Source organism: Trichosurus vulpecula, chromosome 3 (genome assembly GCF_011100635.1).
Source record: "Trichosurus vulpecula isolate mTriVul1 chromosome 3, mTriVul1.pri, whole genome shotgun sequence".
In the NCBI taxonomy this organism is placed as follows: domain Eukaryota; kingdom Metazoa; phylum Chordata; class Mammalia; order Diprotodontia; family Phalangeridae; genus Trichosurus; species Trichosurus vulpecula.
Genome location: NC_050575.1, coordinates 208,995,733 through 209,009,053, shown reverse-complemented (window position 1 = coordinate 209,009,053; position 13,321 = coordinate 208,995,733). Strand labels below are relative to the sequence as shown.

General features: G+C 35.7%; 1 protein-coding gene across 7 annotated transcripts in view; it reads left to right on the top strand.

Moving 5' to 3' along the window:
* The window catches only part of DTNB (dystrobrevin beta), a 351,017-nt gene that overhangs the window by 48,476 nt on the left and 289,220 nt on the right, over positions 1-13,321 (top strand). For all 7 annotated transcript variants that reach the window (XM_036750795.1, XM_036750793.1, XM_036750796.1 and 4 more), the window contains one exon: positions 3,295-3,508. In XM_036750795.1, coding sequence (XP_036606690.1) covers positions 3,295-3,508 — 214 coding nt within the window. The remainder of the gene's footprint in view (positions 1-3,294; positions 3,509-13,321) is intronic.

Below are 13,321 nucleotides of genomic sequence, written 5' to 3'. Positions count from 1 at the left end.
TTCTTCAGCTTGCCTTGCCTTCTTCTCCTCCCTCCCACCCAAGTGTGGTTTTTTCTCTATTTCCATTCTTTTCATAAGATCATTAGAACATAAGAGAAACCCTGTGAAATTTTATCTAATTGGACTCCCTCTATGACCCCGATGATGTATGGTGCAGAGAGGATACATGTATCATCTACCCATACTTGAATGTCAGTAGTTTATCCTTGTTTAGTCCTTTATCATTCTTCATTCATGTTTACCTCTGATTTTTGCATCAGGAATGCTTGGAAATCTTCTATTTTCTTAAAGATCCATTTTTTTTTGTCCCATTGTATTATATTACATTTTGCTGGTTAAGTTATTCTTGGTTGTAATAGCCTTTGCCTTCTGGAATTTGTTTAGTCCTTTATCATTCTTCATTCATGTTTACCTCTGATCTTTGCATCAGGAATGCTTGGAAATCTTCTATTTTCTTAAAGATCCATTTTTTTTGTCCCATTGTATTATATTCCATTTTGCTGGTTAAGTTATTCTTGGTTGTAATAGCCTTTGCCTTCTGGAATACTGTATTCCAAATTTTCTGGATCTCTGTCATGGAAGTTGCTAAATTGTGTGTGAACTGGACTGAATCCTTTGTATTTTAATTCTTTCTTTCTGGATGCTTGCAGTATTTTTTCTTTGACCTTTAAACTCTGGATTTTGGCTATGGTATTTCCGAGAGTTTTCATTTTGGAGTTTTTTTCGGGAGGTAACCAGTAGATTCTTATTTCTACTTTGCCCTCTTGTCCTAAGAGATCTGGGCAGCTCAACTTCTCTTGAAATAGGATTTCAGCTCTTTTTCTGGGTCATTGCATTCAGATAATCCAATTATTCTTAATTTTTTCTCATCAATTTGTTTTCAAGGTTAGTTTTTTTGCTTTGAAATATATTTTTTCCATCTGCCTTTTGACTTTGCTTTAATATTTCTTTTTTATCTTTTTTGAGGGGGGAAGGCAGGGCAATTGGGGTTAAGTGACTTGCCCAAGGTCACACAGCTAGTAAGTGTGTCAAGTGTCTGAGGCCGGCTTTGAACTCAGCTCCTCCTGACTCCAGGGCCGGTGCTCTACTCACTGTGCCACCTAGCTGCCTCTGTTTTAATATTTCTTGTGTCTCACGAAGCATTACCTAGGCAAAAATATGTTGCATCATTTTGTATTGTGAAATTGAATGTCTAGGTTTATGTAGTACTATATGGTTTTATATTGTGCTGTTTAGTGATTATGATGCCATAACAAAACAGATTGCAAAGTGATTATGTAATTGAAAGATATATATATATATAGATATAGATATATAGTCATATGGCTAACTGGTTATGTTTACCTTGGAATTAATAGCTTTGTTTTTCTTATACCTAAAAATTGAATAGGGATAGAGATTAGAGAAGGAATTGGACCTGTGCTTTCATTGGAAATCCCCTATATCAGTGCAGATACTCATCTTTCAGTAACTTACAGTTTTGAGGAATTATCTAGAGCATTAAAAGGTTAGGTTGCTTGCTCAGGGTTGCATAGCCAGTCAGTGCCTGAGGCAAGATTTGAACTCAGGTCTTGTTGGCCTCAAGATTGGCTTTCTATCTGCTAAGACAATTCAATGTACAAATTATTTGTGATTTTATAATTTGAATTTCATTCTATACTCATTAATGCCTAATAAATCACATTGCTTTATCTTACATTGCCGTATTTTATGTCTATATAGTGTTTTATAGTTTACTGAGTACTTTGATTATTTGACATTATCTTCGTTAATCCTTATGACATTTCTGTGAGATAGGCGGAGCAATTATCTGAATCTCCACCCTGATACTTTGTACCTCTACTCGTGTGATATTGGCTATGTCACTTAGTTTCTTTAGACCACGGTTTCTTAAACTTTAAAATGAGAAGATTATACTAGATGACCTTGAAGCCCCCTCCCAGAAATACTGAGAGGTTGTTAATTGACTACACAAGTTCTTTGACACCATGTCCATTATTCTTTAAATTATACCATTTTAGAGTCTCTAACACCCTGGCCAACAGGTTCATCAGCCTCCCCAATTTTTATGACCTGTATCATGTACTCTGTCTCATCTCCACATAGTGAAAGTCATACCTTTGATTTTACTATCATTTGTCATAGAGGTTTTTCACTTGTTGGGTCAAGAACTCTGAAGTCATTCTGACCTTAACTTCCTGTTCTTTCATCTTCCCTTGTCCCTCATGTCTAAATCTGTTCTTCACTCTCACCATTCCAGTTATTCTACTCAGCTCACCACCCCTGGCCTCATCTCACTTTCTTTCCTTTCTAATTCTGACCCTGTAGGTGATAATTTTAATGAACCCATTTCTCTCTTCTTGAAATGCCTGCCTCCTTAACTTCACATTGCTCATGCCTTGCCAAGCTTCAGCCCAGGGTTACATTCACTACCTGCCTTCTGAATTCTTTTTACCTACTGCTTATTGGTTCTGGAAGGAGTAATAAAGTCACACTCATTTGGTCCCCTGCAGATTTATCCTATCTAATCTTAGCTGCTACACAATGATCTCTGTATTTTTCCAGGAGTCGCTTTCTCATTTATTCTCTTCAGGATGCTGTGCAAAACATCAGCTTCTCTACTCAAGCCTATGCCGTTCCTTCTTCTTCCCTTTCAGCAGAGGACTTTGCCTGACTTTATGATTTCTTACTAGAAATTCTTATTCATTTGTCCTGAGTCACTTTTTTTTAGACCCCAGAACCCTGTGACACCATTTCCCATTTTCTCCTTTAGTTAGTTCCAATTTTGGCTCTTCTGGCCAAGACCAGCCCCACTAATTTACCGCGATCTCTCTTCCAAGGTCATCCTGTCAACTTCTAATCTTTGTCCCACATGTCTAGATCTGTTTTTCATCCTCACACAGCTACCACCTTGATGTTCCTAAAGTACAAGTGGGACCCTGTCATTCTTCTGCTCTCCATCTTCCCTGGGCTCAAAAATTACTTTGTATTTCATTTCTATGTACCTTGTGTTGCTGTATCTCTATATACATTTCATTTTCTGCAATGGAATGTAAGTAAATTTCTTTAAGTACAGATAATACTTGTTTTTGTATCCCCCAATGCCTAGCAGTGCCTTACGTATAACATAGTATCCTCTTAATAAATGCTTGATGAGTGAATGATCAGGCCTATGTTTTCTCTGAATTTTTGGGACTCTATTTTCCTGAAGTCCAAGATACAAATCTTATAGATGTGAAACATGTTCTATGCTTTAAAATAGGTGACAGTTGATTTTTTTTCCTTCATTTTTAGTGCACCTTGTTGATATCTGGAACATGATTGAAGCCTTCCGAGACAATGGCCTTAACACACTGGACCATAACACTGAGATTAGTGTGTCCCGTCTGGAAACCATCATTTCATCCATCTACTACCAACTGAACAAGCGCCTGCCTTCTACTCACCAGATCAGTGTGGAACAGTCAATCAGCCTTCTCCTCAACTTCATGATTGCTGCATATGACAGGCTAGTACCCTATGTAGTCGTGTGCTTCATTTTGATAATATTATGCTGATTTTCCTTTTCATAAATTGGTCTTGTCAAATATTGCCAGCTGTAGAAGCACAATTAAAGAGTAGGTGCCATTATCTATGTGCCTTTTCCAGTTATAAAACAGGGAAACATTCAGCCTTGTGACTTGATTCCCTCAGCCATATCATACGCATGGTTCAATAGCATCGCATTGAATCTCTGCTCCCTTACAGGAGCAAAAGTTTTCTGCTCTCTATTCTGATGCATTTAGGAAGTGCAAGCCCATTTTAATAATAGCCTTTGAAAAATAGAAAGTTAAACTTATTGTTTAAAAAAAAAACAACACAAAGTTGCACTCCACAACTAAAAAAAAGATTTTATCCATCTCTGCTTATCCATCTGGCCAACAAAAAGTTGGCCATAATACAGAAGATAGAAATAATTTTAAAAAGGACAAAGTCTAACCAATCGAACCTGGGAAAAAAGGAATTTTTCCTTTCATTGCCTCACTTTCTTTCTTTGTAAAGCAATTTTATAGTATTATATGCATCTGTAAAAAGCTGTCATGGTTATTACATTTGATGATAAATGCAACATGGGTAAATTATTATGATATTTAGTTTTTGTCACTATTTGGTTAAAGTTACTTCCATTAAGATGCATATCATTTTGGCATGCTTTCCTGCTCTTTGCTCTTTGAAATTTGCTCTTTGAAAATCAAGAATTTTGGGTGCAATGTTAACCAGATTGTCCCAATGTCAAATCTATTTTTCATTGAATTAATGGATTCAGATTTTGATGATTCTCTAGGATTAATTTTGTTCTAATTGATAACATACATGTGTTCTTAACCTAAGAAACCTTAGTTAAAGTTGTTCTAAGGGAGGGATGTGAAACATTTTCATGTGTCACTGACCCATAGAACAAATCTTTTTTTTTAATAAATTAATTTTTTATTTTTAGTTTACATCACTCAGTTCCGCAAGTTTTTGGGTTCCAAATTTTCTCTCCTTCCCTCTCCTCCCCCCTCCTTCCCAAGGCATCATGTAATCCAATGTAGGTTTTATATATACCTTCACATTGAACTTATTTACATAATAGTCCAGTTGTAAAGAAGAATTATAACCAATAGAATGAATCACAAGAAAGGAGAAACAAAACCAAAAAAGAAGGCAAAAAAAGAGTAAAAAGTTTGCCTCAATCTGCATTCAGATTCCATAATTCTTTTTCTGGATGTGCACAGCTTTTTCCATCATGAGTCTTTTGGGGCTGTCTTTGAGCCTTGCATTGATGAGAGGAGTCAAGTCTATCAAAGTTAGTCCTTACAGATACCATGTGTCTGTAATTGTGTATAATGATCTCCTGATTCTGCTCCCCTCACTCAGCATCAGTTCATATACGTCATTCTAGGTTATAATGAAGTCCATCTGCTCCTCGTTTCTTATAGCACAATAGTATTCCATTACATTCATATACCACAGTTTGTTTTGCTGTTCCCCAATTGATAGACATCCCCTTGACTTCAAGTTGTTTGCCACCACAAGAAGAGCTGCTATAAATATTTTTGTACATATGGGTCCCTTTCCCGCTTGCGTGATCCCTTTGGGATATAGCCCTAGAAGTGGTATTATTGCTGGGTCAAAGGGTATGCACATTTTTATAGCCCTTTGAGCATAGTTCTAAATTGCTCTCCAGGATGGCTGGATCAGTTCACAACTCCACCAACAATGTAACAATGCCATAGAACAAATCTAATGAGGACCCATGTAATATAAAAAAAGCTACTTAATTTTTAAGATAAAGAAATAGAAAATATTTCACTCATCTGCTTTTAAAGTCTCTATCAGAAAAATGTCACTCAATAATTATAACCATAATGAAAATTATTCTTTGGTTTTATATATATTATGGTTAATTAATGAGAAAAGATTGAAAGGGTAGAGGGAGAATAGGGATACATAAAGTGAAACACAAAGGTGTATAGAGAGAAACATGCTATGTATTGAGTGCTGGACCTGGTGTCAGGAAAATCTGAATTCAAATATGGCCTACCTGTGTATCCCTGGGTAATTAAATAACCTACTTAACCTCTCTTTGTAAATTTGTAAAATCTTTCCTTAACTGTAAAATGGAAATACTAATTCCCATCTATCTTTCAGGGTTGTTCTGAGGGTCAAATGAGACAATACTTGTAAACATTTATCAACATGTCTGGCACATAGTAGGTGTTTTATAAATGTTTATTTTCACATACCAGATATATAGGCAGAGGTTGATTTAATGAGCCTTCCCAGTGCCAAATATTCCTAAAGTACAGGCTGGGTCAGGTAGGTTGCACAGTGGGTAGAGTGCCCAGCCTGAAGTCAGGAAGATTCATCTTTCTGAATTCAAATTTGACCTTAGATATTTATTGCTGTGTGACCCTGGGCAAGTCGCTTAACCCTGTTTACATCCGTCTCTTCATCTGTAAAGTGAGCTAGAGAAGGAAATGGCAAAGCGCTCCGGCATCTTTCCCAAGAGCATCCCGAACAGGATCATAAAGATTTGAACTCAGCAACAACAACATTAACAAAGTGCGGGCTTGACCTTATCTCTTTCATGATGAAGAATCTTTAGTAGATCCCTATGGGGGCAGCTAGGTGGTGCAATTGATAGAACCCTGGTCTTGGAATCAGGAACTCTCGTTTTTGTGAGTTCAAATCCAGTCTCAAGACACTTACTAGCTCTGTGACCCTAGGCACTTAACCCCGTTTGCCTCAGTTTCTTCATCTGTAAAATGACCCGGAGAAAGAAATGGCAAAGCACTCCTGTATCTTTGTCAAGAAAACCTCGGATGGGGTCACAGAGTCAGACACGACTGAAAAGACGCCACAACAACAACAACAACAACAACAGTTCCTTCTAGGATATTTGGTATTTGAAGCCCTTTACAACTTGGCTCCACCTCCAAATGGTATGCCAAATTCAGAGAACTTGTGTTCCATCCTGGCTGTGCCACTTACTACTTTTGTGACCTTGGCCAAGTCATTTCACTGTTGTGGGTCTCAGCTTCTTTATCTTTAAAATAAGAAGTTTAGAATAGATGACCTCTTGAAATCCCTTTGAGCTCCCTCTTCCTAGGATGATTTCACATTACTCCCCAACACATGTTCCATGTTTCTGATAGACTGGCCAACATGCTGTTGTCTGTAGATGACTCGCCATCTTTGCACAGGTGTGTCCCCTGTCCCTGTAATCCCTTCTTCTTTCACTTTTGCGTCTTGGATTTCCTAGATCCCTTCAGTCTTCCACTTAAGTGCTGACTCTTACATGAGGCCTTTTCTGATTCCTTCCTTTTCTCTCTGAAATTATTTTGTAAATATTTTGTATGGATTTATTTACATAAATGTAATTTTTTTCTTCAGCTGAATGTAAACTCCTTCAGGGCAGTAACTATTTGCATTTGGAATTCATATCTGTAGTGTCTATTGCAGGGCCTGCCATCTAGTAAGTGCTTAATGAAAGCTAATTGAATTTAATTTAAGCAGATGAAGAGAGAAAAATGTTAGAAAGGAAAATGGATTGGGAAGGTAGATTTTGTGATGTGTTTGTGCATATGTTAGACCTTGTTTATTTGAACTATGGGCATCAGAATAAGTGCTGTGCCATTTTAATACTACACGCATACCAACACATTTTCCTGCAATTTAACGTTAGCTTTTCTGTTTAAAGTTTGTTTTTGAAATTGAAGTCTATTTTCCCATGAAATTCCAGTAATTTGCACACCTCAAGGAATGGTTTGGATTATAGGCCTCTAATTTTCACTCTTAGGGAACAAATACACTGCTATCTTCATGCTACCATCATCACTCTTTAAAAAAAAGCAACAACCCCAAAACAAAAACAGCAACAAAATTCCTGCTGTCTCATTTTGTAGTACTTGAAAATTATGATGTTGAATCATTATTTGTTTAATTGTTCAGTACCATTTTGGTGATTCAGATCAAAGTTTTCGGTCCAGTGGGCTCCTAGTGTGTCTGTAACAGGGAGTTTCTGATCTTTTTCTTTACTCCCCTTCAAAAAAATCCAACCTCCAGAATAAATGGATTAATATCCATTTAAGACTAATTTCGTTTCTTAAGTAGGTTTTGTGTTCTTAGGAGCTTTTAACCTCATGAAGATCCAGTTACACCAAAAGTATGCATATGTGTTTAATATATTTTTAATATCTAATTTTTTATTTTTTAATTGTAGAGTTTGATTTTTCCCCTCAAACTCTCTGATACCTCCATTTAGGAATTATATCCACTGTATCAAGCTCAGGGACACACTGATACTCTCCAAAAAATGTATCTCCTTCTCTATAAGTTGCTTCTCTGCTGTCTATAGAGTAGTAAGATATCAAGTCAAAGGAAACAAAGCCTCTTGAAAGTATGAACAAGATATCAGTCTTGAATGCTAGCATTGTTCAAATTAAATGAATGTTGCTGAATATAATACTTCTAAATGCAAGATGACTAAATTGAGTTGCAGCAAACCAAGAAATTACTCTTCCTTGGGCTCACTGCTATACCTGCATCTCACGGAATTACTAACATACAAACCCTTCACATAGGTCCCATTTAACACATGAAATCATGAACTGTAATTATTTATGGCTTTAGAAAATCTACATATAAGTTTAATAATAATAACTGATATTTTAATGGCACGTTAAAACTTAGAATGCACTTGGAAGAAATTTTGGCATTTGATCCCTTAGAGTATCCCTGTGAGATAATTACTCTCATTTCCTCTCATTTGTTCAGTTGTTCTCATTTTACAGAAAAACCGGAGTGAGAGAGATTGTAATTTGCCCACTGTTGTACAGCTAGTAAATGTATTAGGTATGGCAAACTCTTGTTGATTCAATTTTGTAGATGGCCCATTTTTGAAGAGGTAAATTAAACTTCCTTAGCCCATTAGTACAACAAAACATTTTAGCAATGGAGTCAGAACTATTGTATCTGATGGAAGTTAAGCCTAGAATTAAGGGAAATAAATGATTACTGAGTTTGAAAGTTAGCCAGAAGCCTAGCAGCTTATCCCTTGAGGTGTCACTAAATGATTGAACATAGTGGTTTCTGAAAGAGGTCATAGTCATAGATGAATATTGACCCATTTTTCATGTGAGTTAAGTTACTCTAAAGGATAGCTAAAATGTCCTACTTTTTCTGAATGCAAAAGAAAATAGAGATCTTTTAATATATGTGTTCTAAGAAAGTTGCCTTTAAAACAATTTTCTATATATAATCTTATTTCACCATTAAATTCCACTTAAAAATGAACCTACGTCCTTAACACCAAAATTGGTGTTTTATATTCAGAATGTTTTATATTTTTAAACATTTAAAATAATTGAAAGGAAAATACAAAACGGAGTTTAAGAGTCTAAATATTTTAACATTGAAAACTTAAATTTACTTGAGTATATTACTGCCACAGAATTACTTTCAGCAAAAATACATTTGGTAAAGGGAAGTATGTTTCAAGTGTACTGTTTCTCGCCTGGAACTCAAAAGTATTTACACATAATTTTATTTTATAGCATCATAGGACCTTAGAACTAGAAAGGACCTTAGAGCTCATTTAGTCTAGTATAAATATTAGCTATCACCATCATCATCAGTTTGACTTTGAAAGGGAGAAGAGATATGGGGTGATTGATTGAGGAGATGGTAGGGTATAGAGTTGTTTTTTTTCCAGGATGGAAGAATCTTGGGCATATTTATAAGGAGAGCAGAGAGAACCAGTAACTAAGAGGAGACTGAGGAATCAAATGAGAGTGGATGTTATGGGGCAGGCTGCTAAAAAAGATGAGAGGGGATGACATCAGAATCAACTCTTCATTAGAATCTAGAGTAAAGGAGAAGAGTATAGTACATGATGTTAAGAGCTTGTGAGATATAGAGAAGAGAGAACATGTAGTAAACGACCTTTATTTTTTAGTGGATAAAACTGCTTTTATTAAGCACTTACTATGTGCAAAGTACTCTGTGCTAAGTGCTGAGTATGCAAATGCAGAAGTAAGACAAATCCTGCTCTGAAGGAGCTTGCATTCTAATGGGAGAGAGAACACATACTGAAACTTTCAGAAGCAAGCCAGATAAAAGAATTTATGGTCTTATGAGTGTAGCAGCAAAGCAGATAGTAATGAATTTTCTTTAATGTCATTTCCACTGGTAGAATCATATCCATTTCTCTTGTACCATTTGACAGTGAGAAAGAAATTGGTAGCAAGAATTTTCTTTTCTGGTTCTTCAGTTGCTGTGAATTCTGAGGAAGCAGGACTATAGTCCCCACAGATGCTACTTATGAGGTCATATTTCTACCCATAGTGGTTGCTTCCTGAAATCATGGTATGGAGCCTGTGCTGGAAGCAGAGCCAGTGGTATGGGTGGGTGCTGCCACTGCTAGCACACTGGTGCTTTCCTTTCCACCAATGGCAGTGGGTATGGTGTTATTGAAGAATGTGAGCTTGTTCTCCCCAGTGATTGCTCTATTTTATAGATTTGGAGTCCAGAATCAAAATGCAGTGGTCTGGAGGGCCCTGCTATTCCCAGCACTCATGCTTTCAGGTTCTTAGAATTTTTCCAGTAGGATATGAGGGCAGCTGGTTATAAAGCACTTGTGGTGGTTTGACTTGCCTGGCACATGTTACCCCCTGTCTTTCCTGCAGGGGTTCCTACTAGTTTGTTTGTCCCTTAGATTTAAAAAATTTTCTTTGTAAAGTATAAGGCAAGGTCCTCTGATGAAAGGGTAGTCATATAGTAGATTCGAAGAAAGAATTACACAATAGCCTTTTGTGGAGAGAGGGATAGAAAATCAAACAGAAATAAAAGAATTGCTTTACTGTTGTGGTGAGAGCCTGGTTGAGATTTGAAACATACGTTGAGAGTGATTACTTGATTTCTTCCAGCTTTGTTTGGCAACATGTGAGGAAAGGAGGAAAATGTTGGGAGGGTTGGTTTTTGGCAAATCAGGAGAGTTGATAGGATGAAGGAGCAAACTGTGGAGGACAGTGTACAGGTGAATTGGTTCACTTTTTAGGGTCCAAGTTGGAAAGGGAAGAAAGTGAAGGTAGAAACAGTATGATAGCCCGGGAGAGTCCTGAGGGATTGAGAGATTGGAGGTTTCAGTAAAGATGAAGAACACATTTAGAAAACAAGGTTTTTCTGTAACTAAACTAGACACAGAAGGATCTTGTATTCCCCCTATTTTTTAGTCAAAAGTATGATGACAGTAACATGATGTGCTATTTTCCCTGCAGGGAAAAAAAAGGATGCCTGCAGTGTGTGGGTAGGGGATTCTCAAAACATTTCATAGATAGGAGAGTAGTAACCTAACTAGTTGTTGATTTTTTTGTCCCTGGTCACTTTTTTGCTTTTTTGTTTTTGGTATTAGTTGAGTCTGATTTTTTTATACCTTTGGTATCTTTGCTTCATTCAGATACCTTGTGACTTGATCTCTCAGCATCTTTACAGTTGTGTCACTTCTTGTACTAGTGTTCTTTTTGTATACTTGGCCTAATACATCTCTTTTTCCTATCTTTGTTCTCTTCAGTGGTGTTTCTATCTCCTATAAAATAAACACACCTGGGACCTTGTTAGACTTCTCTAGGTTCCACTATCTTCCATTACTCGCGTTAGCACCATATTTCTGCTGCACTGGAACCACTTAACATATTTGACATAATTATAAGTTTGAATTGTGTGAATCTGAATGCATATGAGCTCTACAGAGGCTCCATTACTTGAACTAATCAGCACCTAGCTGTAATTTCCTCATCTTTTCATCATCTGGAGCTGATGTTGGCACGTAAGCTACGTTATTTATCTAGTGGTCTTTTTGCAAATATTTATGAGCACTGAACTGAAATATGAAATAGTGAAATGCCCCATGAAATTTTTTTTTTGCGTTTGGACAGAGAATGAAACCAATTCTGTCAACGTCTTTAATTCCTTCTCTACAGAGAGTGTATAAACCATCCTATTTATCTGCTTCTGCTTTCTGTTTTCTGATTTCATTCAGAGTCAGAATGTCAAGACGCATAAAGTTCATTTCTTTGAGTGATGTATCCAATTATTTATTGGACAAAGATCTCACATTTAAAGCCAAAGTCCAATTTATAGAGTCCATCTAAAAATAGTAAGATCTTTTGTAACCTTTGTTTTCTTGGCTGACATTCTTCTTTCCCTTCAGAAATGGAAGGGAGGAAACTTCTTGCAACTGAGGGTCATTTCGTATACTTTATTTCATGAGTTGAGATGGCCAAAGAATTTGTCACCAAGTGGTGAGCCTACTGGTAATGAACTTCAAATAAAATCAAGAAGTTAAGTTTTTATAATATTAAAATTTCAAAAATATTATGAAAATAAGATAACAAAGATTCTCAATTGATAAAATTCTTTATGATTTTCATATTTTTCAATCCATAAAATAACCATATTAATAATGTTATTAATAAAATATGTGGACTTGCTCTTCAGATGCAGTTTCTCTAAATACATGGTGCCATTATGTTGTTACTTATATTTTTTTAGCTACTAATTGAGATTGATATTTTACCTTTATAGTAACATCAGAAAACCCCACTTTATGCAAATAAGAAGTTCTTGGTAATAATTTGTATTGCTTTCTTTGATAAACCAGAATACTCTTTATTCACCTGTAGCCAAAATATAGGATTTTTGGTCTCAAATGCTTATTTCAGCATAATAGGTAACAGAAGATAAGTTCATTAATAGTTCTTGTTTAGATAGAGTAAGATCCAATATGTTATATTTGTCTGTAACAAATAAGTTCTTCAGCCATTCATATTTATATTTAGACTTTAAAAATAAAATGAGAATTATTTCTGTAGACTGGTAAAGGGATTAATAAACAGGTCTTTACTTCTGTTTCATTTAACAGCAGGAACTTTTTTATTGGGAAACATCAATTTTTTTTTGTATATTTATTACCAGTAGCTCTAACACATTTATGGTGTTATTTGATCATTCTTGATCAGAGTGTAAATTAGTGATTTATCTAGAGAACAGTTTTCTAAGGATAGCAGCTAAATACCTATTTCTGGAGGAATTTTTTGCTTAAAATGAATTTACTTTATCTCTATTATTATGGCCAAAGTTTTTAATTTCTATTAGATCATATAGCATTAAGTGCTTTGGCTTGAGAAAGCTTTGTGTATTTTGTTATCACAATTTTCAAAAGTCTGCTTTTTAATGGAATGTTCCTATAAATTGGTTACTTACAACAATTTGAAAGATTATGTAGCTTTTTTCCTCCTATTTTTCTACACAAATGATTATGACAATGATTTTACACAAAGGATCACATTTAAACTAATGCTTATAGGTCTGTGTTTTGGTTGAGAGGGGTTTTTCAAGCACATATACAATGTGCCAGGAATTGTGCTAAGCACCAGCAATACCAAGGAAGTCAATCCTGTCAACAATTGAGCTCTGTTGTGGCATAATCAGTGTATATGTTACCTCACATAGCATTTTCATTTAAGAATTTTGTCTATTGAAAATTTATCTTGACATGACATTACCATGAATGAATTTTCAAAATAAAAAAACCTTAGCTCAGCTACCATCAGTTTCACCAATGTATTGTGTGTATATCTGTAATAAACTGAGCATCTTTAATCACATCTTTCCTTTATTTTATTCACTTGCAATGCAAAATGGGGAGCTTTTAGTTTCTTGATTAATTGATTCCATATGTCTTTAGACATATGGGTAATTGACTTTTCTAGCAATATTATCTGCAAGTTGAACTATT